This window comes from Eublepharis macularius, chromosome 13 (assembly GCF_028583425.1).
Source record: "Eublepharis macularius isolate TG4126 chromosome 13, MPM_Emac_v1.0, whole genome shotgun sequence".
In the NCBI taxonomy this organism is placed as follows: domain Eukaryota; kingdom Metazoa; phylum Chordata; class Lepidosauria; order Squamata; family Eublepharidae; genus Eublepharis; species Eublepharis macularius.
Genome location: NC_072802.1, coordinates 49527994 through 49554798, shown reverse-complemented (window position 1 = coordinate 49554798; position 26805 = coordinate 49527994). Strand labels below are relative to the sequence as shown.

The window sequence follows — 26805 nt, the reverse complement described above, 5'->3', positions numbered from 1 at the left end:
GAATTGCCCTTTGTTGTGAGAATTCCTCCTCTAGCACTTCCACAATACAAAGTGCTTTTAAAATTCTCTTCTTACTGTACTGGTGTGTGTGTGTGGGGGGGGGGGAGAATCCTGGGTCAAGTTTTCCAGACAGGAGAGCGGTCAAGTCAAGGTCAGTGTAGAATTTGAAAGCTACAACTTAAGCTGCCAATAGCACATACTCGATTCCCTGGTTCCATGCAAGCTGTTACTTTACAGCTTGAAGACTGTGACTCCTGTGTTTGCCGATGCAGGTGCCATTTACCTAGACACACCTGCAGTTTTGTAGCCGAATTGGGGGGGGGGGAGGATATGGCAGTGTTTATTTAGATTCATAACCCACCCTAGCCCCAAAGGGGAATAGGCATCAAAAAGCAACCCACCTAGAACAAAACTACCAGATTCCTTTCCCATTCCTTTCTTTAGCCCTCTGCCCCAATGGCTGGTGTAAAGGGGTAGCTGTCAGAATAGTTCCCAAAGGTGGTCAGACTGTGTATGTAGGGGAAGGAAATATCTCTCTCCTGTTTGAACTTCGTAAGTTGGTGTATAGAGGGCATATGTGGCAGCTTTCTGCAGAGGCTGAGATGGGGCAAGGAGGAGGAAGTGGTTCTGAAGGTATCTTAAGTCTGAATTGTTTAGAGGTTTATAGGTGAATTGTCAGACCTGAAAGGAAGAGGAAGTTGCCGCAAACCTCAGAGTATGGGTGTAGTGAGCTCCCTGGGTCCAGCATATTTTCATAGCGCACAGCAAAGGAATGGCACCAAATCACACCAACACACTAGTGCAGAGGATGAAGGAGGTTTTACTGTTTTTAGGCACACCTGATAAAGTCCCCCCCCCTTTAAGTGTGTGCACATTTCCCAGCATGCCATGCTCTGGAAGCTAATGGGACGTTTTCTATCCACCCTCAGCACCAAGAACTTTTAGCAGAGGGCTTCATTCTGTCCCATACAGACAGGGCATTGCTGCAGAGAAATGCATTGCTGCAGAGAGGAAAAAACCCAAAATAGCAGCTCATTTTCAGCACCAGGAAGTAAAGATGGTCCACGCATTGCAATGACAACTGAAGGAAGCCAGAGTGACAGAACTGCAGTCTTGGGAAGGTTGACAGACTGCCAGCCTCAGCATCATTCGCAGGAAGAGAAACGGGGTTGATTTGCTTGTAAAGGTTTGGCTTGCCTTCAGGGGCAGCAGCAGGACATCCTTATGCTAGAACGGAGGCACTGCTTTTCCAGACAGCTTGGATGCATTTTCTCAAGACTAGACAACAGGCTGCAAGCCACGACTGTGTGTACTGTACACCCCCACACCAAAGATCCACATTCTGCATTGGAAGAAAAGCCACATTGTGTGAACTGTATGAATTATACAACTGTGCACTCTCACATTCTTATTGTTTGTAGGAAAGGGCCAAGAGCGAATGCTCTAAATGTTGGGAACCTCACTGAGGAACAGGTAGCTGCTGAAAATTCAGCAGGTGTCAGCAGTGTGCCATGTAACTAAACAGGGCTAGATGCTTGAATTCTGCAGTCAATCTCACTTGCTTCAGCCTTTCTGCGTTCCCCTGGAGTCAGCAGGCACACAGCTCCTGCAGATGCCACAACAGCTTCCTGGTGCATGAACACTGGTTCATCTATATATGTGCAAGTCTGGAACACCAACACTCTTCTAAGTCTTGCCAATGCCGACATTCATCCCTGAAGTTTTCGTAAGCAGCGGATCTAGAGGTCTTCGGCACCACCCTTTCTCTTTGTCATGGGGTCTTCCTTGGCTTCCTCCGAGGTGGGCAGGGACTGGGCAGGGGCAAGCTGAAACTCCTCAGGTACTAGAGAGTCAGGTTCCTCCTTCCGGTAGAAGCCCAAGTCTTGCACAAGCTGGTTGATCTCTTCCCGGGTCATGTCACTCAATGGAATTCTCTACAAAATAAATCCAGATCAGAGGAGTAATCTCTTCCTCTTGTGCAAGCCCATAATACCACTGGATCTGCCTTCTGAGGTTTGCACATCAGCCTTTAAAATGCCGCCTCCCCAACACCTTCTGTTACCTAATGATGGAGTCTAGATGGGGACTCCAGAGGAGTACCCACTTTAGCAGTGAACAAAGTTACAATTTTTCTCATGTGCACAATTCTGATTTTTTTTTTACTAGTCTGCTTATCAGAGAGGGAAAAGGACTTGGACACTGTATCCCCCCAGGGCCGGATCGAGGGTGGGCAGGGGCGGTAGTCTGCCCCCGGCACCGCCAGGGAGGGGGCGCCAGGAGCAGCTGCCAGCTGCCGGAGCACGCAGGTGGCAGCATGGACAGCCTCGCAGCCCCCTGCACTGCCTTTCGCCTGCCCTGCGGGACAGGGGGTGGCTGGCTTGCTACGCACCCCCTGTCCTGCAGGGCAGGCAAAGGGCAGTGTGACCGCCCACACCATTCGCCTGCCCCGCAGGAGAGGGGGCAGCCGGCCTCCCCCTGTTCTGTGGGGCAGGCGCATGGCGCAGGCAGCCTCGCAGCCCCCTGCACTGCCTTTTGCCTGCCCTGCAGGACAGGGGGCGTGCGGCAAGCCAGCTGCCCCCTGTCCCGCGGGGCAGGCGAAAGGTAGTGCGGGGGGCTGTGAGGCCACCCGTGCCATTCACCTGTGGAGAAGCGAATGGCGTGGGCGGCTTCCCAGCCCCACACGCCTCTGGCGCCCCGTGTGATGACATCACCAAAATGATGTCATCACGCCGTGCCAGCAGCGTGCGCATGCTGTGTGTGCACGCAAGGCCAGACTAGGGTTGCCCCAGGTGCCGGCAACCCTAGATCCGGCCCTGTATCCCCCGTCCATCTGAGCTTCAATTCAAAGCAAACTGTGCTGTCATTTTTAAAATCTGAAAAGCAATATATAAATCTTTTAAATAAGTGACATACCCTGTGGTTTTACTAAGCGTTGCCCCTGCAATTCCAACATACGTTCACAACTTGGGTTCCCCCCTTCAAAGGAAAGATGAGAGGTACCGAAGTTTTCAGCCAGCGCAATAGAACTCCTGTAGATAACTCAGTTCTGTCCTGAATTCTGAAGAGCCGCCAAGGACCCCCTCTCCCCCATTTACTATCAGTCTTTGTTTCCCAAACTTCACCGTCAGCCCTCTTTTTAGCTAGAGCCCCAGCCCCTGTGTTCTTGACCACAGCAGGCTGAAGATGCAGGATTCCGGGCCTCCATTCCAGTTTGTTCTCACCTTCAACTCTTCATATTTGATGTTCAGCAGCACGAGTTCAGGGTCGGCTCCTGGGAGGTGCTTCATCACAAGGTTATGGCTAGAAGAGGCTGTTAAGGAGCCTGCCTGGCAGGATGTTGGCCTGCTGAAAGCACAAGTGGGTACCTCTGTGGCAATCTGCACAGGTTTTAATTAACTAGTTTTTTTGATGCAACGTTTCTACAGTCGAGAAGAAAGTTAGCAGAAACAGAAAAGTTGGCAGGACAAGAAGCCAAACACATTCTACTTGAAGGAAATCTGTGGCTTTCCACCCAGGGCACCCCACTGTCCAAATCAGGTGCACAACCAGGGCTTTTTTTCTAGGAAAAGAGGTGGTGGAACTCAGTGGGTTGCCCTCAGATAAAATGGTTACATGGCCGGTGGCCCCGCCCCCTGATCTCCAGACAGAGGGGAGTGTAGACTGCCCTCCGTGCCGTGGCGCAGAGGCCAATCTAAACTCCCCTCTGTCTGGAGATCAGGGGGCGGGGCCACCGGCCATGTGACCATTTTCAAGAGGTTCCGGAACTCCGTTCCCCCACGTTCCCCCTGAAAAAAAGCCCTGTGCACAACTACTACGGAGTTAGAACGTATTTATTGGATGAGAGCTTGCCTGATGTAGGGGTAAGTGTAGGATTAGGATCTGGGAGACCCGGGTCTGATTACCCACTCCCCTGTGGAAGCTCACTGGGTGACCTTGGGCCATTCACTTTCTCTGTCTAACCTACCTCAGAGTTGTTCTCCCCTCCTCAGTTTTTTCCTCACAATACTGCAAGTTGGTTTGGGTCCCCACAGGGTACATGTATATAAATGCATGTACAAAATGTGGGGTTTTAGGTACAGGGCAGTTCTCTTCGGTTTGTTTGTATCATTGATTTTACTTTATTTACTATTTTTGTTCAGGGTGGGAGATGCCAGCCCGTATCTCTCCTCCCTTGTCACTCTCTGCAACACTTGGTCACTGTTAAACTCTGGGACAAAATGATCTATTTTCTTGGCGTGCAAGCACACAGCCTTGTTTTGATATGTGAGGGACTGGGGGAGTGTTATTTAACACTTAGTGAACTACATCCAGCTGAAACTAGTTCTTCGGTGAGAGATGCAGTCCTCCACCTCTTGCCCAAATGGAGTATGAGAAGGATACTAGAGAGGGAGATCCTCAGTGATGAAGGCCTTCACCTAGAAGAAAGAGGAAGGAACAAAAATCACAGCATGAAGGTGCACAGCTCCATTGTGGTCATCTCTTTCTGCATTTATACAACAGTAATATAAATGCATAAATGAATAGAGTTTCAGATGTAAAGACTGATTTGTACCCCTAAAAAGCTTACAATCTCAGTTGCAACAACATGGGGAACGAGTAGGGTAACGAACACAAGGGGGAGAATGCAAGAGCCCAAGAAACCAGGAATGTGTTAGGAGGAACAAGCAAGAGACTTTGGGGGCAAGTGAGGAAAGGTTCAAACAGCAATGGACTTGCTGGGCAAAAAGGCAGCACCATTCCTAGTTTGGCTTTTGGGGGCCAGGGGAGAGAGGGGGCTGCTACTGTTGCTCTATAAAGCACCACATAAATGCAGTTGTATTAACTATCACTGATTGCAACATTAATAATTTTAATAAGGATCACATCACATTGCACCTGGATTTGGTGTGAACTGAAACGTGCAGATTTTCCCCTCACCTGCTCTTGGGCTCTAACTGTAGAGAAGTAGACTGAACAAGGCTACTTCCAAATTAATATCATCTAGCATTTAAACCACCATTTTGATTGCTCAGAGCACCTTTTCCAGCCTGACAGCATTGTTATTATGATAAAATGGCAAAGGATGAGCCATGTATGCCACTCTGAGCCACCTGGAGGAAGAGCGAGATAAAAAAGTACTGTATAAACAGATTCATTAGTCTTTACAACAACCCGGTAAGATCAGCCAGTATTATCATCTCCATAGTGCAGTGGGGGCCCTAGCTTGCCTAAGGCTGCCAACTAGAGTTCGTGGGCTGAAGAAAGATCTGAATTACACTTTCCAACTTACACTCTTTAGCCTAGCGACTGGATTGCACTAGCTCTCAAGTGTATCCCCCAAGAAGCAGTGCTTACCTCTTTTAAGCGGTTCAATCGTCATCCTCCGCAAGTCTGTGAAAGATCGGAACACAGAATCAGTGAGGCTGGTGCATATCTCCCCTCTCTCTCACACACACACAGACCAGATGCCAGCCAGTTTGTGCAGACACCTGCTTTTTCTGACTCTTTGCTCAGTGGCCTCCAATTCACCCGGTGTTTCAATGCAGAAACATCCTCAAGGTGCAACAGACTCCCAAGGACTGCATATCCCAGCATGCATTGAGGTGTGGCACTTTGGACATTGCTGAATCAGTGTCCAATAAGTGTTAAGTGGGGTGAAAGAAGAGGAAGGAAGTCTCTCCCTCCCCCTATTTGTCTTGAACAAACTCTGGGGAAATGAATGGGCTCTCCATACTCTTCACGATTTTGTTATCATGTCTCCCTTCAGTCAATTTGTTCCTAAATGACAAAGAAGTGCAAATTGGCAGCTACTTCCTTCCGATTCATTTTCTTACCAAAAGCATGGGGCGTTCCCCATTTTTTCTCATTCATTTAGATCATGGATCCCCAGCCTGGCCTGCAACTTTTCAAATTTTGCAAAATAGAAAAAGGTGCCATTGCAAAGTGGTTGCCATGGGCAACAAGACCAGTCACAAAACTGCTGCCGGGAAGGAAATGATAAAATGCTGGCAGGTCCCAAGCTGAGCATCTCCCGTGTTATGGGCAAGTATTTTCAAACAGGTGCTCCTATGCCCTCTGGGGTCATCAGAATTCTCTGAAGAGTTGTTTGGAAGGAAAAGAAAGTAGTCACCAGGAAATAGCGAATGTTATCCCAATCTTTAAGAAAGGGAAGAAGGATGACCCGGGAAACTACAGACCAGTCAGTCTGACATTTGTTGCTGGAAAGATATTAGAACAGATTTTAAAGGGATCAATCTGTAAGCATCTGAAGGACCGCTCAGTGATCCAGGGAAGTCAGCATGGTTTTGTCCCTAACAGATCTTGCCAGACCAACCTGGTTTCTTTCTTTGATCAAGTGACCAGCTTACTGGATCAGGGGAACTCTGTTGACGTGATTTATCTGGATTTCAGTAAAGCTTTTGATAAGGTCCCCCATGGCATTCTGATAGGCAAACCGGAAGACTGTGGACTGGACTATAGGACAGTTCGGTGGATAGGGAACTGGTTGGAGGACCGCACTCAAAGAGTGGTGGTCAATGGCGTTTCATCAGATTGGAGGGAGGTGTCCAGTGGGGTACCGCAGGGTTCGGTTTTGGGCCCGGTACTTTTCAACATTTTTATCAATTATCTGGATGAAGGAGTGGAAGGGCTGTTTATTAAATTTGCTGATGATACCAAATTGGGAGGAGTAGCAAACACCCAAGAAGATAGAATTAAAATTCAACAAGACCTGAATACTCTGGAGAAGTGGGCAGCTGTGAATAGGATGCAATTCAACAAAGACAAGTGCACAGTATTACATCTGGGCCACAAAAATGGGAAGCACAAATACTGGATGGGGGATACCCTTCTGGGCAGTAGTATATGTGAAAGGGATCTTAGGGTAAGAGTGGACTGTAAACTAAATATGAGCAGTCAGTGTGATGCGGTGGCAAAAAAGGCCAATTCAATCTTGGGTTGTATCAAAGGGGCCATAGCGTTGAAATCGCAGGAGGTCATAGCCCCTCTCTATACTGCCTTGGTCAGACCACACCTGAAGTATTGTGTGCAGTTCTGGAGGCCTCACTTCAAAAAGGATGTGGACAAAATCGAGAGGGTGCAGAGGAGAGCGACGAGGATGATCAGGGGTCTGGAGACTGAGCCCTACAAGGAAAGGCTGAGGGCCTAGGGAATGTTTAGTTTGGAGAAGAGGAGGTTGAGGGGGGACATGATTTCTCTCTTTAAATATTTGAACGGCTGTCATTTGGAGGAGGGCAAGGAGCTGTTCCAGTTGGCAGCAGAGGGTAGGACCCGAAGCAATGGGCTTAAATTACATGTACAAAGGTACCGGCTGGATATTAGGAAAAACTTTTTCATGGTCAGATTAGTTCAAAAGTGGAATCAGCTGCCTAGGGAGGTGGTGAGCTCCCCCTCACTGGCAGTTTTCAAGAAGAGGCTGGAAGAATATTTGTCAGAGATGCTTTAGGCTGATCCTGCACTGGGCAGGGGGTTGGACTAGATGGTCTGTATGGCCCCTTCCAATTCTATGAAATACACCAGTCGGCACCACTGCACCCGCTAGCACCTCATTGAGGATCACTAGTTTTGGTAATCCTGTCTATCCTTTAGATATGTCATGGTGCTCACCAGATCTCTTCTGCTAACCCACAATTTGCCATACAAAATGCACTGGGAGGGAAAACCCCACGGGTAACTAACAAAACTTACGGTTCACACCAATTACTTAATCAAGTGAAAAATTCTTTAAAGTGCAAGTGCAAGTGCTACTATAACCATTCAATAAATACTTTACAATTCATTCTCATACAACTACGTAAACAACACTTAATATGCAATACATTGAACTCTACAATCACAATAGGTACTACATCGACAGAATATGTCAGGTACAACCAAAAATCATGAAGACACGACAGTTCTTTTAAATATATTTCTCCAATTTCTCAGATAGTATATTTTTCCAATTTCTCAGATAGCACTTCTTCAGTGTATCATCCTCTTCCTTCAGATGAAAATGGATGTGCAGGTAAGGAACAAGCCCTTCCTCACGCTCAATCTGGGGCCGGCTACAAACATCAGATTTCGTGCCCACTTCATCAGGAGCGTGTTTCCTAATAAGGATAGAGGTACATCAACTCCCCGGTTCCATAATCATTAATCCCTTAAATGTTACAAAATTCCCCTATTGTACTTACACATCACATCAGAGGTACATTTTCATAATACAAATTGGCAAACAGTTGACCCGAAGAAAGGCGGCCGTGCATTCTCTGGCGCGCCCACTGTTCATGTTAATTACACTCTTATCATGACTGGCTAATTGACTATCTTCCTCGTAAAAGCTACAGACCCCCACTAAATCAATCCCCACTAAGGCAATCTTATTTTACAAATAGCAGTTAAGTAATAATTCGTTGTTCAGACCCTTTGGTTTAACAGAGTCGAGCTTAAAGATCCAGTAAGCCTCCCGACGAAGGAGCCAAGACTGGACCCCCTCTCGCTCTCCCCTATTGGCTACTTCCAAAATCATCACCTTAAAGTTATTCTCCCGGTGATTCTGTTCCTTAAAGTGTTGAGTGAGTGGTGCCTCTATCACGTTGTTACGAATTCGTGAAATATGCTCAAGCACCCTCACTTTGATGGGTCTCAGAGTACAGCCAATATAAATCAAGTCACATGGGCACTCAAGGGCATACACAACCCCCTTCGTTTGGCAGTTTGCGAAATGGCCAATGATATGTCTATATCCCTTAATGGAGATCTCCTTGCCTTCATATAGCATCGCACAAATCTGACATTGCCCACATTTAAAGTTCCCCGTAAGTTTTGTTAGTTACCCGTGGGGTTTTCCCTCCCAGTGCATTTTGTATAGTGATTACGGGTACAGCCATTACTGCCAGTATCTTGAACCCACAATTTGCCAGCTACTTGTGAGTAGGGCTATCTAGTTAGCAACCCAAAATTACCTTGAGCTGGTCAATTTGATTTCCCCCAAAATGATTTGATGGCCTTAATTTATTCAAACCGATGAAACCTTGCTAACTATCCTACTAAATGGCCTCAGAGGATCAGTTCTAGTGCTGGGCTGTAAACCTGCTGAGCATCCCAGCCCTGCTTCCGATGCACAGTGTGTGCTTACATCATCACTGGCTATTCGTGTCCTTATGCTCTGCCCCTTTAAAGGATAGGAGGAGCACACCGGCTCCATCACAGCTGTCAGGAACTGCAAAATTGTGCGTGCATGTATAAAATGCCCTCAAGTCGCATTCAAGGCAAGCGAGAAGCAGAGGTGGTTTGTCAGTGCCCTTCTCTGCAAAGTCTTGCTTGGTGGTCTCCCATCCAAGTACCGACCCTGCTTAGCTTATTCAATCTAACAAGATCGGGCAATGCCATGCTGCCTTCCCTGCCTGCAAAATTATACCCCTTCCTATATAGGCTTATTAACTTCCAGGTTGGCCTGAATCACTTCTACTTGGCCCAGCATGTATGCTGCCAAGGCCTCTGGGGCCACAAGAAGTAGCCCACCTGGGGTCAAAGATGAACTTAATGATGGAGAAAATAGCAAGACGCCTCCATTGTCATGTACTCCATGACCTCATAAAGTGCTCTGCCATTCCTACGCATCATAATCCAGAACTTTGAGTTGCTTTGACAGCTGGTCTCAGCCAGAGTCACATCACTGGACAGGCTCTGCGGCTTGTGCTGATAAGACTGTGAATCCCCCTTGGTTAGTCCGTTAATTTTTAATTATTATATGGATTGGGGGATCTAAAATGGGAGATGATTTGGAATCAGCCTCCTTAGTCTGTCATTTTAGCATAAGGTTGACAGATAAAACATCAGGGAGGCTTTGCCTTCCTGGCTCCTCTGCTGGTCAGTAGAGACTCAAGGAAGCCACCTGAACATCTCTTAGAAGCTTCCAGTGGAAGCGCTTTCATATAGCTGGGTTTTAAATTGTGTTTGTCTTGTTCTTCTCAGTCGCTTTGAGAATCGCCCATTAAAAAGGGAATGGTCTCAATAAAAGACCAGCACACTGGAAACCAATAAAAGAAGTCCAGATGTGTAACTTTAAAAAGCAGAGAAGAAAGAAGGGGATGGAGATGACAGAGTGTTAGAGATGGCAAGCAAGGGGGAAAAGGAAAGTTCGTGAGGTGTTAGCGTTAGAATATTTTCCACATTCCTGATTCTTTGTTTCCTTTCCTTTTTAGGTACAAGATCTCCCAATAGAAAATATATAGAGAAGAGATTGACAATATTAATTCTATAAAATATGAATCTGCCTGGTGGAAGCTAATTGAATTCCAAAGGAGCTCACCCAGTGATAGCTCAGTTTCTCCCCTCCACACACAAAAGGGAGCTCACCTGTTGGCAGGTAAGTTTCTCTCCAATTACCACCAAGGGCAAGATGCCCTAGGAACCCAATAAATCAATAAATTATTTACTCAAAATATTATTATTCGTGTCTTGCTCACCATGTGAATAAAAGATATACAATCAATCAAATTTTTACAATGTGTACATATACAATTACATAAATACACACATATGTCCCATAATAGCTCCAGGTAGGTGGCCTGGAGATCCAGAGGGATCCTATCAGGCTCTTCTGACATTGCTGTTTTTGAACACTTACCTTATACTGACCATCCTATTGGCATCACCACATATTTGGAGTGTGAGGACATGAGGAAGATTCATTCCAAGAACTGTCATTACTCCAGCAAATTTGTATAGGAAGTTATAGAATTATTGTCTCTTTGCAGCTATTATGGGACATATGTGTGTATTTATGTAATTGTATATGTACACATTGTAAAAATTTGACTGATTGTATATCTTTTATTCACATGGTGAGCAAGACACGAATAATAATATTTTGAGTAAATAATTTATTGATTTATTGGGTTCCTAGGGCATCTTGCCCTTGGTGGTAATTGGCTTTGTTGGGACCCTTTTCTCTTTTTGTGGCTGTAGGTAAGTTTCTCTCTTCACTGCCCAAAAGAAGCTTGCCCAGTGACAGCTCAGTTTCTCTCGCACTCCCCCAAAAGGAGCTCAACTGGTGACAGGTAGGAATCTCTCTCCTCCACAGCAAAAGGGGACCCACATGGTGACAGGTAGGTTTCTCTCTTTCATCCACCCTCAAAAGGGAGCTTGCCTGGTGGCAGCTCAGTTATTCTCTCTCCCCCATAAAGGAGTTCACCTGGTGGCAGGTAGGTTTCTTCCCTCCACCAAAAGGGTCCTTGCCCAGTGGCAGCTTGGTTTTGTTCTCCCCCCACAAAACAGAGCTCACCAGGTGGCAGGTAGGTTTCTCTCTTTCTCTCTTCCACCCCCAAAAGGGAGCTTGCCCGGTGGCAGCTTGGTTTCTCTCTCCCTCAAAAGAATATCGTCTGGTGGCAGGTAGGTCTCGCTCTCTTCTACCCGCAAAAGGGAGCTTGACAGGTGGCAGGTAAATTTCTCTCTCTCCCTTTCAAAAGGATTTTGCCTAGTGGTAGGTAAGTTTCTCTCAGGTCGGTTTCTCTCTCTCTTCCACCCCCCAAAGGGAGCTCGCCCAGTGGCAGCTTGGTTTCTCTCCTCTTCAAAGAAGTTCACCTGGTGACAGGTAGGTTTTTCTCTCTCTTCTACCCCCAAAAGGGAGCTTGCCTGGTGGCAGCTTGGTTTCTCTCTCTCCTCCTCAAAAGGATCTTGCCTGGTGGCAGGTAGGTTTCTCTCAGGTAGGTTTCTCTCTCTCCCTTCTACCCCCAAAGGTAGCTTGCCCAGTGGCAGCTTGGTTTCTCTCTCCCCTTCTCAAAAAGATCTCGCCTGGGGGCAGGTAGGTTTCTCTTTCCCCCTCAAAAGAATATCATCCTACTCACAATGATATATGCACCGAATGATCATCAGGAAATTTTTTTATCAGAATCTGACTGATGTGTTGGCAAGATTTGATTATATGGACATATGTCTAATAGGAGATTTTAATGCTGTATTTGACCAAGACCTTGACAGGAAAACGATAAAGAAATGTAAGAGTTCAAAAGGATTACTCCCAAGTAGGGGTGTGCAATCTGGGTTTCCAATTCGGGAAAAATACCCAAATCGGACCCAATTTGCAAAGATTTTGAACTTCCGAATCAGGCCCAGCACACTGGGCTCGATTCGGAAACCCTGAATCAAAGCTCCCCCAAGCAATTCATATTGCTTCGGGAAGCTTCAGGTCAAAGGTTTTAATGCCCCTTTCCTTGTCCCTGCAAAGCAGCAGGGAAAGGGGCATTTAAACCAGGATCGGCTGAGAAATCCCCGCCAAACAGCTGATCCAAGGGCAAGGGAAATGCCCTTGGCTTTTTCACCCAAGGGGAGGAAGCTCCCTCTGCCTCCCTCCCTCCCATTGGATGAAAAGCCCTACTCTGAGCTTTGAAAAACTCCAAGCCGGCTATTTCACCCAATGGGAGGAAGCTTCCTCTGTCTTCCTCTCATTGGATGAAATAGCCAGCCTGGATATTTTCAAACCTCAGAGCAGCGCTGAAAAGCCTTGCTCAGAGCTTTGAAAAAGTCTAAGCCGGCTATTTCACCCAATGGGAGGGAGCTCCCTCTGCCTGTGCACACCCCTACTCCCAAGATCCTTTCTTAGATTGGCAGAAGAATATGAACTGATTGATGCTTGGAGAACAAGAACTCCATCAGGGACTATACATTTTATTCAGACTATCACAAAACTTGGTCCAGAATAGATGTGTGTTGGATTTCTGCAAGCCTACTAAAGAACTTAAAGACGTGGATATACTTCCCAGGACATATGCTGATCATAACCCCTTAATGGTGAAAATAGCAGAGGTACCAAAAAAAATTAGATGGAGACTGAATGTACAGATATTGAAGACAATTTTTTTTTGCAAGAAGCTAAGGAAGAAATGAAACATTACTTTCAACAAAACATAAAACCTGAAGCACACATGAATATTGTTTGGAATGCAAGTAAAGCATGCTTTAAAGGTTTGGCGATAAGTTATGCAGCTAAAAGGAAACGAGAGAAGCAATATCACTACAAAGAAATATTGGGAAGCTTAGAGAAGAAGGGAAAAGACTTAAAAAGAGATCCTGCAAATATAACTTTAAAAGGTAACATTAAAGTACTCCAGAATCAAATAAATTTGTTATTGATGAAAGAAATTGCACAGAACATTAAATTTGCCAAATAAAATTATTTTGAACATGCAAATAAATCAGGGAGATGGTTAGCCTACAAACTCAGAAAAGAAAAGGAGAAAAAAATTATTTATGGCCTATATGATGAGGCAGGAAATGAAAAGACACAAAAAGAAGAACTTAAGAAGATTGTGGGAACCTGCTACGAAAAACTGGTAAAGTTGGAGTACCAATAGAAAAGCAAATACAATATTTACAAAAACACGATCTACTTAAGCTATCAGAGGAAAAAAAGAAGACGCTGAATAAGCCATTCACGATAATGGAAATAGTGGAAGCCATACAAAAGCAGAATAATGGGAAAGCACCAGGACCAGATGGGCTCCCAGCAGAGTATTACAAAGCATTGGAAGATGTGATCCTTTTGCCATTTAAAAGTATGATCACCACAGCAGTGCAAGAAACATCTCTACCTGAATCATGGATGGATGCAACAATATCAATAATACATAAAGAGGGAACAGATGTGAAAGACATCAGGAATTATCGACCTTCTTAATTGTGACTATAAAATATTTGCTACACTACTAGCCACAAGACTGAAAAAAATACTACTTGATATAATACATCCAGACCAGATGGGATTTCTCCCTAAAAGACAACTGAGAAGTAACATTAGAACTGCCTTAAATCTGTTGGAATACTATGAAGTACATCCTTGAAAAACGGATGGCCATGGTGTTTTTGGATGCTGAAAAAGCATTTGACAACGTCTCTCTCTGCTCCTCAAAACGATCTCGCCTGGCGGCTGGTAAGTTTCTCTCAGGTAGGTTTCCCTCTCTCTTCCACCCCCCAAAGGGGGTTTGCCCAGTGGCAGCTTGGTTTCTCTTTCTCCACCTCAAATGGATCTTACCTGGTGGCAGGTAAGTTTGTCTCAGGTAGGTTTCTCTCTCTCTTCCACCCCCCAAAGGGGGCTTGCCCAGTGGCAGCTTGGTTTCTCTCTCTCCACCTCAAATGGATCTCGCCTGGTGGCAGGTAAGTTTCTCTCAGGTAGGTTTCTCTCTCTCTTCCACCCTCCAAAGGGGGCTTGCCCAGTGGCAGCTTGGTTTCTCCCCCCCCCTCAAAACAATCTCGCCTGGCAGCAGGTAAGTTTCTCTCAGGTAGGGTTCTCTCTCTCTTCCACCCCCCAAAGGGGGCTTGCCCAGTGGCAGCTTGTTTCTCTCCCCCCCTCAAAACAATCTCGCCTGGCAGCAGGTAAGTTTCTCTCAGGTAGGGTTCTCTCTCTCTTCCACCCCCCAAAGGGGGCTTGCCCAGTGGCAGCCTGGTTTCTCTCTCTCCCCCTCAAAATGATCTCGCCTGGTGGCACGTAAGTTTCTCTCAGGTAGTATTCTGGAAGCAGCTGAGAAGAACCGCTGGCTTCCAGGTAGCATAATGCGCTGCCTCTTTTCAACCCAGATTTAAAGGAATCCTTACTTACAGTTAGAGCCAGTGAACGACACATGGTTCTATCAGAATCAAGATACATCTTTATTGGTCCAGATTTATTCGTAGACTAGCGGTAAATTCATGATAGCTGTTGCATTCTTGCTTGAGGGGATAAGATCCGAAAGGGGGGAAGAGGACCATAAACTTTTAACACCTTCACAGGAAGCCTACAATAAACTTCTATATTGGAGGGGGGACTACAATTCCCATGAGTACCAACTGTTAAAGGGACAGCACATAGTTCTGACTACACAGATACTGAGGCTTTCTAAGATGTGGTTACAGTACACTCCCCGCCTGGGATCCTATGGATTCCACCCCAACATGCAAGCTAGTGGAGTATCCTAACAAGTCTAAGCATATACGTCATGCTACACGATTCTCATCACTAGGCAAATATAAGCTAAGAATAAGTGGCAGTATGCTGCACTATATTCATAATTAGGGCTAAATATAACATATAAGCAATACAATGGCATGCAAAGCTTGAGCTTCAGTCTTCAAGATCAGTCTTCTGTACAAGCAGGACTACTTCGGTGACTGGTCTGGTGAAAATCTTCGGGCCGTCGTGTCTGGCTACACGAACGTCAATCTTGCGGACCAACCCATCCGCGCTGGGTAGAACTCGATCTATTAAGTCCCATGGGCCATGAGTTCCTAGGAGTGTCCTTGTCTTTCAGGAGGATGACATCACCTTCTCATAGGTTGGGCTCAGACTTCTCCCACTTGCGTCGGCATTGCAGAGTTGGGAGGTACTCTTGCTCCCATCGCTTCCAAAAGGTGTTAGCGAGGAGCTGAACTTGCCTCCATTGCTGCTTGAACATATCCTTAGAGATGAAGTCTCCTTGAGGTGCAGGCCAGGTGCCTGTCTTCTGTGTCAGCAAGGTGGCTGGTGTTAAGATGGTAGGGTTCTCAGGATCAGAGGATACTGGAACTAAAGGACTGGCATTGATGATAGTGGACACCTCTGCCAAGAGGATAGCCGAGGTCTCATGAGTGAGAGAAGGTTTTCCTGCTAGAATAGAGTCTCATATTCTGCGTGCAATGCCAATCATGTGTTCCCACACTCCTCCCATATGAGAGGCGTGGGGTGGATTGAAGATCCATATGCAATTCTGGTCACTCAGGTAGCTGCTGAGGATTGGATCAAGATCTGTGCTTCCATTGATTCCTAGCTCCTTGCAGGCGCCAACAAAGTTCGTGGCACGGTCAGACCTCAGTAGCTTGACAGGTTCCCGTATGGCAAGGAATCTTCTGAGGGCATTTATGAAGCTGGAAGCATCCATGGACATCACTTCGATATGTACGGCTCGGATGCTCAGACATGTGAATAGCACTGCTCATCTCTTGCTGTTGGCTTGTCCTCCCCTGGTCTTGCGTGTCACTACATTCCAGGGGCCAAATACATCAAGTCCAACATTAGTGAAAGGAGGCTCAGTGCTGAGTCGATCTGGTGGCAGGTTGGCCATCTTCTGCTGCTGATGGGGACCTTTGAGCTTCCGGCATTGTATGCAGGTTTGCAGGACTGCAGCGATGCATCTTTTCGCTCCCACAATCCATAGGCCCGCTGCTCTGATGGCTCCTTCTGTGAAGTGACGTCCTTGATGATGAACCCGCTCGTGGTGGTGGCGCACCAAGAGGATAGTCACATAATGTTGAGCTGGAAGGATGATAGGGTTCACTACTGTTGAGCCTACATCAGCTGCCTTCAAACGCCCTCCTACCCGAAGTAAGCCATCATCATCGAGGTAGGGGTTCAGCTTAAGTAGCGGACTGTTCTTAAGTATGGTGTTTTCGAGTTCTTCTATGTAGAACTCGTGTTGTACTCTCTGGAAAATCAGGAACTCTGCCCTGCATCGTACTTCTGGAGAGGTTGGCTCTGTATTCCGATGGCGAGCAAAGTGGATGAGGCGCGCCATCCCTAGAACAAGTGGCTTCCATTTGGAGAATCGTTCGAATCTCTTTGCTTCTAGATGGCAGTCGGTCTCGACTCCCACTTTCATGCAGGTGACTTGAGGCCGAACTTCATTGTCCTGGTTTGGGTCTAGGAGCTCGTAGTGTTCCTCCTCGTGCTGTACTGAATTGACCGAACACAGGAGGAAGTAAGGTCCTTTCAGCCAGGAGGACTCAGCCAGCTGTGAGGCAGGGATAGACCGTGTTGCGTGGTCTGCCGGATTCTGATCCGTAAGGACATGTCGCCACTGGTTAGGGCATGTGGATCGTCGAATACGCTCTACTTGGTTGCTGACGTACACATAGAACCGACAACTTTGATTGTGTATGTATCCGAGTACTACTTTGCTGTCTGTGTAAAAGGTAGTGGTATCAAAGGTAAGGTCCATCTCTCTCTCTATTATCTCTGCAAGCTCCACAGTGAGCACAGCACCGCATAGTTCCAGACATGGGATGGTGTGTCCCTGTAGCGGGGCTAACTTAGCTTTCCCCAGGATGAAGCCCACGTGGACTTGGTTCTCCCCGCCAACGACCTGCAGATATGCCACAGCTGCAATCGCTTTCGTTGATGCGTCTGAGAAGACGTGTAGCTCTCTGCGGGAGGCGGCGGCCGGCGAGACTGGTACGTAGGTGCATGGGATCTGGATGGCTTGCAGGCAGTTGAGCGAACCTCTCCAGGCCTCCCATTCCTTTCTTTGGTCAGGGGGAAGAGGCTCATCCCATTCTTTGGTACCTAAGGAGAGAGTGCGTAGGAGGTGTTTTCCTTGGATGGTCACTGGCGCAGCAAACCCCAAGGGATCAAACAAGCTGTTCACTGCTGACAGGACTCCTCATCGTGTGAACTGTTTCTCTTGGGCTGGTGCTCGTAAGATGAAGGTGTCCCTCTTCAGATCCCAACTTAGTCCAAGGCTGCGTTGGAGGAGGGGATTATCGACACCCAAGTCTAGGTCCTGTAGTCCTTTGGCATGGTCTTCTGGAGCAAATGCTTCCAACATCTTAGTGCTGTTGGATGCAATTTTGTGCAGCCTAAGATTTGCTGCAGCCAGCATTTGTTGTGTTCTCTTTAGCGGGTCCACGGCTTCTTCTGGAGTGGGTAAGGACTTCAGTCCATCGTCCACATAGAAGTCCCATTCCACAAATCGCCTTGCATCCAGGCCATACTTCCCTTCTCCTATGCGTGCAGTTTGATGCAACCCATAGTTGGCAATTGCTGGGGACAGTCCATTGCCGAACACGTGGACTCGCATGCGATACTCGGTAATCTTATGGCTATGCTGTTCATCACTGAACCATAAGAAGCACAGGTAGTTGCGGTGACCATCTCTGACGAGGAAGGAATAGAACATCTGCTGGATGTTCGCCATGACAGCTACGTCTTCCTTCCTAAAGCGGATGAGTACACCAAGTAGGCTGTTGGTCAGGTCCGGTCCAGTTAGGAGGGCCTTGTTCAATGAGAATCCTTGAAATTGGGCACTGGAATCGAAGACCACTCTGATCTGGCCGGGCTTTTGGGGATGGTATACCCCGAAGAATGGCAGGTACCAGCATTCCTCTCCCTCTCGCAGTGGAGGTGCAAGTTCTGCATGCTTATTTTGCAGCATCTTGTCCATAAATTCCACAAAGTGGGCCTTCATCTCAGGCTTCCTTGCCAGAGTTCTGCGCAAGGTGTTGAGTCGAGATAGGGCTTGTTCGCAGTTGTTGGGCAATCACTGTCTAGGTGTGCGGAAAGGGAGTGGAGCAATCCAACTTCCAGAGTCATCTTGCTGAAGTTCCTTTTCCATTAGTTGTAGGAATTGCTTGTCTTCCATAGATGGGGCGAGCATGTTATCATCTTTGGTTGTTTGGAACACTGTAGTTCCAAGGCCATAGTCCTCTTCGGTTAGTGTGAAGTATTCTGGACATGGCTTCAAGTGTGAGGCTTGTCCGTTATCCATAATGGTTGTGGCGAAGATGCTCATCTGGTTTGGCATCTGTAAGCGATCTACACACACATTCCCCACTATGACCCATCCTAGGTTGTACCTCTGGGCATGTGGGGTGCCAGGTGGCCCAACGATTACCTCATGGCAAACTAGCAGATCGGAGATGTCTATCCCTAGCAGAAGCAAGATTTGTGCATCTGGAACCAGGGCAGGAAGGTGATCTGCTATTGGTTGTAGGTGAGGATGGTGGAGCGCTATGTCTGGCGTCTGGTATGGCGTCGCATTCCAACAGTGGAGGTAGAGAGAACTGGATACTGCCGTCGAGAGATTCAATTTGGAACCTGACAGCTCTCCTCCTCACCGTGCGCTGGACTCCAGCACACGTTCTGAGGGTGTATGGCAGTTCATCCCCTGATATGTTGAAGAGCTCAAAGAATGTTGGGTTAACCAGGGACCGGGTACTGTGGCTATCTAGGATGACATACATCTTGATGGCTTGTTCGGGTTGGCCAGCAGGAAAGACTTTGGCGAGACATATATGATGGCAGGACCGTTTGTTGCTCCCAACGCCACACACTTGAGTGCAGTGGGCTGAAACAGGCTTCTCCCCTTGGGAGGCGGGGTTGTCAGGCACAACAGGTTGTGTTGGCGTGGTTGGCCGAGGTTGTGCTGCCCAGTGGCACCTTGGTTTCTGTCTCTCCCCCTCAAAATGATCTCACCTGGTGGCAGGTAAGTTTCTCTCAGGTAGGTTTCTCTCTTTCGTCTATCCCCCTAAGAGGGCTTGCCCAGTGGCAGCTTGGTTCCCCCCCCCCTCAAACGATCTCGCCTGGTAGCAGGTAAGTTTCTCTCAGGTAGGTTTCTCTCTCTCGTCTATCCCCCTAAGAGGGCTTGCCCAGTGGCAGCTTGGTTCCCCCCCCAAACGATCTCGCCTGGTGGCAGGTAAGTTTCTCTCAGGTAGGTTTCTCTCTCTCTTCCACCCCCCAAAGGGGGCTTGCCCAACGGCAGCTTGGTTTCCCTCTCTGCTCCTCAAAAGGATCTTGCCTGGCTGCAGGTAAGTTTCTCTCTCTCTTCCACCCCCCTAAGAGGGCTTGCCCAGTGGCAGCTTGGTTTCTCTCTCCCCCCCTCAAAACGATCTCGCCTGGTGGCAGGTAAGTTTCTCTCAGGTAGGTTTCTCTCTCTCTTCCACCCCCCAAAGGGGGCTTGCCCAGTGGCAGCTTGGTTTCTCTCTCCCCCCCTCAAAACGATCTCACCTGGTGGCAGGTAAGTTTCTCTCAGGTAGGTTTCTCTCTTCCACCCCCCAAAGGGAGCTCGCCCAGCGGCAGCTTGGTTTCTCTCTCTCCCCCTCAAAAGGATCTCACGTGGCAGGTAAGTGTGTGTGTGTCTCTCTCTTCCACCCCCCAAAGGGAGGTTGCCCGGTGGCAGCTTGGTTTCTCTCCCCCCCCTCAAAACGATCTCGCCTGGTGGCAGGTAAGTTTCTCTCAGGTAGGTTTCTCTCTTCCACCCCCCAAAGGGAGCTCGCCCAGTGGCAGCTTGGTTTCTCTCTCCCCCCCTCAAAACGATCTCACGTGGCAGGTAAGTGTGTGTGTCTCTCTCTCTTCCACCCCCCAAAGGGAGGTTGCCCGGTGGCAGCTTGGTTTCTCTCTCTCCATCTTAAATGGATCTCACCTGGTGGCAGGTAAGTTTCTCTCAGGTAGGTTTCTCTCTCTCTCCCACCCCCAAAGGGAGCTCGCCCAGTGGCAGCTTGGTTTCTCCCTCAAAAGGATCTTGCCTGGTGGCAGGTAGGTCTCTCTCTCTCTCCCCCCCCCCTCAAAAGGGAGCTCAGTTTCTCTTTCCCCCACCCACGAAAGGCAGCTAGCCCTGTGGCAGCTTGATGTCTCATGTTTGTGCTGTCTCTCTACCCACCATGCGGGTTTGCTCAATGTTTCTAAATTAATCTCTCTTGTTCATTGCAGGTTTTCCATACTCAGTAGGTTTTTTTTTTCCAGGTTAGAGTAGGGAATCATGAACAACTGCTCTGGGCAAATGCTAGTTGCTGGTTGACGGGGCTAGGAAGGAATTTTTTCCCTTGGAGGGCTGATTGGCTCTTGTCCCTCTAGGGGTTTTTTGCCTTCCTCAGAGCAATTTTGTTCTAGACTCAGGCTTTTGCCAAGAAGACATCGCAGAATTATTTTCAAGGACTCCAGTGGCCAGATTCCACTGCGTCCTCCTGAATGGAAAGGAAGGTGGACATTTAAAATCACATTTTATTTTAGAAGTCCACATTTGTTTCCATCCAAAAATCAATATCATAATTTAATAATAATAATAATAAAAGCTAATTTCCTTTGATTCCATGTGTCTTTGTCTTCTATCTTAAGTAAAAGTATTTTAAGGACATTCAATAAGCAATAGGTTAAGGACAGTAGAGACCTGAAAACAAGCAGACTATGTGATACAGAGCTGAAAATCAACGCTGAAAGAAAACACAAGCAGTTTGATACGACATATTAAACAATACAGAACTTCTCAGTAGGAGTATACTTACAACAGACAATACTCAGTAGTATCGACTACAGTCTCTGTCCCTTGAGCCATGGAATGGCCTCTCTCGAGCCATTTCCTTACAGCATAGCCCTATTACTTGTCAGAAAGCACTCTTGAATAATTTGCTTTTGCACAGTCTACAGAAAGCCAAGAGAGTGGAAGCTTCCCTGACCTCTTTAGGCAGGCTGTTCTGTAGTGGGCACCAGCACAGAAAATGCTCATGTATGGATAAGTTGTTGATTTTACCCAGTTGTCATTGATGCTTTGGACTGTACTGCAAATCACTCCAAAATGAAATTCCAGGGTTGTAAAAGGTTCTAATTCCTCCTGGTGGTGGTGTGGGGAGGGGGGGGGGGAAATCAGCCTTTTTATTTAAAATTAGAGTTTGGGCATCTATTGGCTAGTTTTTCAGCTCCAACAATACCAATATCCCAACTTGAAAAATGAGGTTGGGATGCAGGCAGAAGCTCAAGGGCATTGAGCAAGGAAGGCAGCAGCTCTTTCCCTCCGCTGTTTCCAGTCATTTGTGATTATTGAGCAGTGCCACAGAGTGATGACTAAGGCAAGGACCCCCAACTGTTCTGAGCTCACAGGCATCTCTGGAAGTTTGAGGCAGGGTGAGGGATACCACGACAAAATGGCTGCCACAGAGGAGGCAAAGCGAAGCACGTAAAAGCTGCTACTGGAAGTGGAGCCAAGCCCACTGACATACACAAGAGGAAGGAGAAAGGAAAATATAAACACAGAGAAAGAGAAGCAGCAGCAACCACCACACCACCCAAGGAGAGAGGGGTGGGTGGGTGGGGATAATACAAACACCCAAAGAAGAAGAGTAGGGGGCAGGACAGGAAGGGTAAAACACAACTACTCTATTACTCCTCCCGCCACCCAGACAGCTGATCCAGATGCCACTGCCACTGCTCTGGTGCTCCCTGGTCCCAAACTGGCTGACAGCTGACCTGCAGGTCACATATACAGGATTCTGGATCCTTCTCCAGAAAGTGGTCAGGAGGACACAAATTGTACGACTTGATCCTGCCAACTTTCCTAAAAAACATTGCTGGGCGCCTGGAGAAGTGCACGTGAATGCCATGATGCCCAAGGGTGCAAAGCTGGAGAAGCCGGGACTCGGGTGACTGGTTGTAAATTACGTTCCCTTGGGCACCATCCTTTGGCAGCTGTCTCCAGACAATGATGTTGGGAAGCAGTGCTTTAGACTGGAAGGATAATGGTAGGGGGTTTCTTTAAGCGATGACAAGATGGCGGGAGAGGAAGAGGTAGCAATAGATTTAAATGGGATGGGCTATATCAGAAGCATACACCAAGAAGGCTGTGTCTTGGGAATGGGTAACAGTGGAAAGAAAAATGACATTTTAAAATAGAAATCAGGTCCCTGATGCTTAAAAACCGAAGAGAAATCTAATAAACACTGGAAAACATTGGATATTAAACAACAAATGGTCTTATTTTATTAGTATTTTGCTGGGATTTTTAGAGGGAGCCATACCAAAGGGTCTGGCTGCCAAAATACAGATTTACAAAGAAAATAATATCAAGCTAATCCAGATTCGAATGGTTGATTAACATATGGGAAAATGGCTGAAATGGCAAAGCATCACACGTGTTCTACACGCAGTAGCATGTGAGGGCAGAATTCTGAGATGTTAGCACAGGCTGTACCACTTCAGGATGCAGGTGGGGTGAGCCACATTTGTAATGCTCTCTCAAGTGAAAGCATCCTGCAGATCAAAAAATAGTACACTGCAGAGAAAGCTGCTTGCCTAATCCTTAATATGTTACGTTAATTTTCCCACGTAGAGGGTATTAAAAATTACCAGCTCATTCCCCTACATTACATATCTATATCAGGCTTAACAAAATAGATACAAAACAAGATTGTCACTCATTCTGGGCCACCATTACATCTAGAATTGAGTTCTGGTCCCCCACCAGTCTGCCCCACTCTGTAGCATCTTTTCTGGCAGATTTTACTGACAGCAGGGTTGCCACCTCCAGGTGAGACCTGGAGATCTCCCAGAATTACCATTTGTTTTCCAAGTGACAGAGATCAGTTCCCCTGGAAAAATGGTTGCTTTGGAGGGTTGATTCTGTGGCATTAACACCCTGCTGATTTCCCTCCCCTGCCCAAACACCACCTTCCACCCACAACATCTCCAGGAATCCCCCAGCCTGGAGCTGCAGCCCTAACTTTCAATGCTGCTGGCGGCAAGAAGAAGCACTCCAAGACAGGAATAAAAGATCCCTCTACCTCCTAAACACTTTCAGAGACACTATCCCCAACCTGGGATTAAACTTTGGTCCTCTCCCATCCCATTCCACTATCTTATGCCGCAAACTATTTAGATCTATCCTCTTTGGGAAAAAATGCTAAAAACTGATCTAAACGTCTCAGATAGATATAAATTGATTTTTTCATACTTAAGAAGATGTCCAATTGACAGCACTGTTTGATAATATTCCTTGTCACATGGAAAGGAAGAAGCACATCTTCTCTTTCTATGTTGGCATATAAGCAGTTAGACAGAAACTAAACAGAGAAAATAAACAGAAATAACTCTCAGTGCTCATCCCTTGTGAAAATTCAGAAAGATTTAGAAGCATGTGCCTAATTCCTTTACTTCTTAAAATTCTGTGTTCTCCTTTCCCTTGAGAGATGGGGCAAATTTGCTCTCCAGGCCAATTTATAACAGGAAATCCACACACACACACACCAAAAACAAATTACATTCACATTCGATGCAGTGAGAAAGATGAGCCACCAATTAGCAATCAGCATTCAGCCCCCATGCCTCTCACAGTACAATACTAATGCAGAGTTACTCTAGTCTAAGCCCATGGAGTAATTGCACAGAGGAAATGCATTGTCAGGATTTTAAAAAACAGCCTGCTTCTATATCCTACTTCTAAGCTCTGGTGACTGCTGGAAATAAATTGACAGACCAGATGGATCTATCCAGAAAAACTCATTCTTATAATCAAACTGCGGCATTGTGTACCAGCTGGAGTCTCCCAGTCGACTTTGAAGGGAGACCTGTGTAGAGTACATTACAGTGTTACTGTGGCATAAATCCAGGTGGCCAGATTGGCTGTGTTAAGGTAGGGGGCCATCTTCCAAGCTAGTCTTTGTGAGAAAGACTTTTTTGCAGTTGCATTGACTTGCTTCTCTAGCAGCAGTGCTGGATCCAGTATAGCTCCTAGGCTCTTAACTCAACCTGCCAGGGTCAACTGAACTCCACTGAAAGTGGAAAGCATAATATCCTTCAGGATCTCTGCCTTCCTACCTACCATCACTTCTGTTGTCTGGATTTAGTTTCAATTCATTTGCTTTCAGTCATGTGAACCCAGCTGTCAGGCACTGATTCAGTACCTCTACTGCATCCCTAGGAGATTTGGATAATGATATATAAAGCTGGGTAGCATACGCATGTTGATAGCATCCAATTCCATAGCTACGAATGAGTTCTCCTAAGGGCTTTACACAGAGGTTGGGTAACATGAGGGATTGCACCTTGTGGGATGCCGCAGTTTGATTACTGTCAGGAGCTCAGCAGACCATGCATATTGCTCATATTCTATAGCCACTCTACTGGCTACCCATCAGTTACTGGACTCAATTCAACCCCCTTCATGACCTTGGTACCTCATATCTGCACAACTACCTCTCTCTCGATGCTCCACTATGGCAGCTTCGCTCATCTGAATAGACCCTTCTGCAGGTTACACGCTGCCAAGGGGCAAAATCAACTGCTGCCCATACACGTGCATTCTGTGTGGTGGCTCTGGCCCTCACTTTACAGAATGGCTTGATGGATGAGGTCAGGAAAGCTCCCACTCTCCTGGCTTTCTGCAAACTATGCAAAACTGGATTAATCAGGAGAGGTTTTTACTCAGGGAATAGGGCAGAGCTTTAAGGAAATGGTTCAAAAGAAGTGTGTTGGTAAAGGGATAGGGGCTGTAGACTATACTATGGCGTACTGTCCATTGCTTTAAATATATTCCTACCTGATAGTTCCCGTGTTGTCTAATATGTCATCTTGAAATGATTTTTGTTTGTTTTCAGCAATGTTTCACCCCTATATTTTAATTTATGCTTACGTATTCCTGTAATTTATTGCGGTTTTTTTCAGATTTCTGCAATGTATAAGATATTGTACTGTTTACTGAATATCCCAGCTGGTGATCATATTTATACTGTGTTATCCATCTTGAGTCTCAGTGAGAAAGGAAGCATAGAAATAAAAACAAACAAACAAATAAAAATTGCCTGTTATCTGTCTTTCCCCACCTGTGGCTCCTCACAGTTGTCCCATGCCACACTCTTGTATCTCCTCCTTATGCCCACCCCTATTCTTTGTGCCACTCTTTAGGGGTTCACATTTCATAATGCCGATCCAGCCTGCACATCCACCTTGGCCTTCCTATGCCTTTTATACCTATTCCCAATCGCAGTGTCCCATTTTCACGTGGATCATGTTCCCTGCTGTTTCTGCACAGATCCTAGACTCTTTGAGGTGGGAAGGTGCCTATTTGCTTATGTAAGTCTTCCATGGAGGCCAGTGAATTAACAGCAGCAGTAAAGCGAGGGGGTGGTGCTACAGGCACAGGGAAGGGATTCTCTGCTATACTCACCAGAAGGATTGTTTATTGCAAACACACATACCCGTATGCAGTCACTGTCCTCTGTTTAAAAACCATCATTTTGAAGAGTGCCAAATAATATTTTTTAAAACTTCACAGGAACCCCTATTTGAATATTGCTAATCCATTGGGATAGGAAGCGGAAATGCTATATATATATGTCTTTAATGACTAAATGGAGGGGCTGGTAAAACGAGAACCACAGAAAAAGATAAACTCATCTTCTCAGCTTCATCTATCTCCTCACTCCCGCCCCTCGCCAAATTATTCAATGAACCTCCATTTTCAGAAGCAGTATCCCCCCCCCTGCAATGCCAAACTAGTGGTAAGCAACAGTGGGAAGTCACATCTTTTCCCTGCCCGGCAGGAAAAGTTCGAGGGGGGGGGGGGCGTCGGGTTCTTTGCCCACAGATCCAGGGGCCCCACTGGCCTGATCCGGCCGGCCGGCCCCGCAGTTCCCAGGCGCCCCTAATCTGCACTCGCTTTTCGCACTTCGTCGTCCTCCTAGGGGTCCGGGGAAAAGCTCCCGTCTATTTCGTGTTTATCTTCTCCGGCCCAGGTAGCAGCAGGCTGAGCAGTTGCGCCTCGCTCAAGGCCGGGAAAGTGGGCTTCTCTCGGGCAAGCCCACCCACCGCCAGACCGCACAGCGCGACCCGAGCCTGCCTCGCAAGCACACCTCTCTGACAGGGGTGCCTTTCCTCGAATCTACGCAGGAAGACGATCCCCGCGCACGGAAAGGCTCCCTCCAGCCCCTCTGGAAAGAAGGGCACTCTGCACATGCTCTTGGGCACTTCCATCCACGCCCCGTCTGCCTCCCCCTCCCCGGGCGTGCCTCCCCTTCGCCTGAGCTCCCAGCTTCTAGGAGTCGCGAAGCGCGCCCGGAAAGGGGCGCTCGGACCGGCCGTACCTCCACTTTGCCCCGCGCCAGTCCCTCCGGGCGGCTCCGATCGACTTCAGAGGCGCTCAGCGGCCCCGACAGGAGGAGCAGCAGCAGCAGCGGCATCAGGAGGACCGAGCATCGCAGCCGCGCCATCGGGCCGGCCAAGGAGGGCGCGCGGTCGGATCCCTCCAGCTCCGTAGCGGCTTCTTTCGGGCGCTGCTGCCACGTCAGATCGGGCGGGGCCCCGAGGAGGAGGGCGGAGGCGGCCCGGCCACGCAAGCC

General features: G+C 47.4%; 1 protein-coding gene across 1 annotated transcript; it reads right to left on the bottom strand.

The window, feature by feature from the left end:
- Positions 1-804: 804 nt before the first annotated feature.
- SELENOM (selenoprotein M) lies at positions 805-26755 on the bottom strand. The gene is made up of 5 exons (XM_054997069.1): positions 26551-26755; positions 5335-5370; positions 4381-4415; positions 3222-3300; positions 805-1934 (listed from the first exon to the last, which is right to left on the bottom strand). Exons 1-5 carry the CDS (start codon positions 26674-26676, stop codon positions 1740-1742), a joined length of 471 nt encoding a protein of 156 aa, XP_054853044.1. The 5' UTR covers positions 26677-26755; the 3' UTR covers positions 805-1739.
- Between the last annotated feature and the right edge of the window lie 50 nt (positions 26756-26805).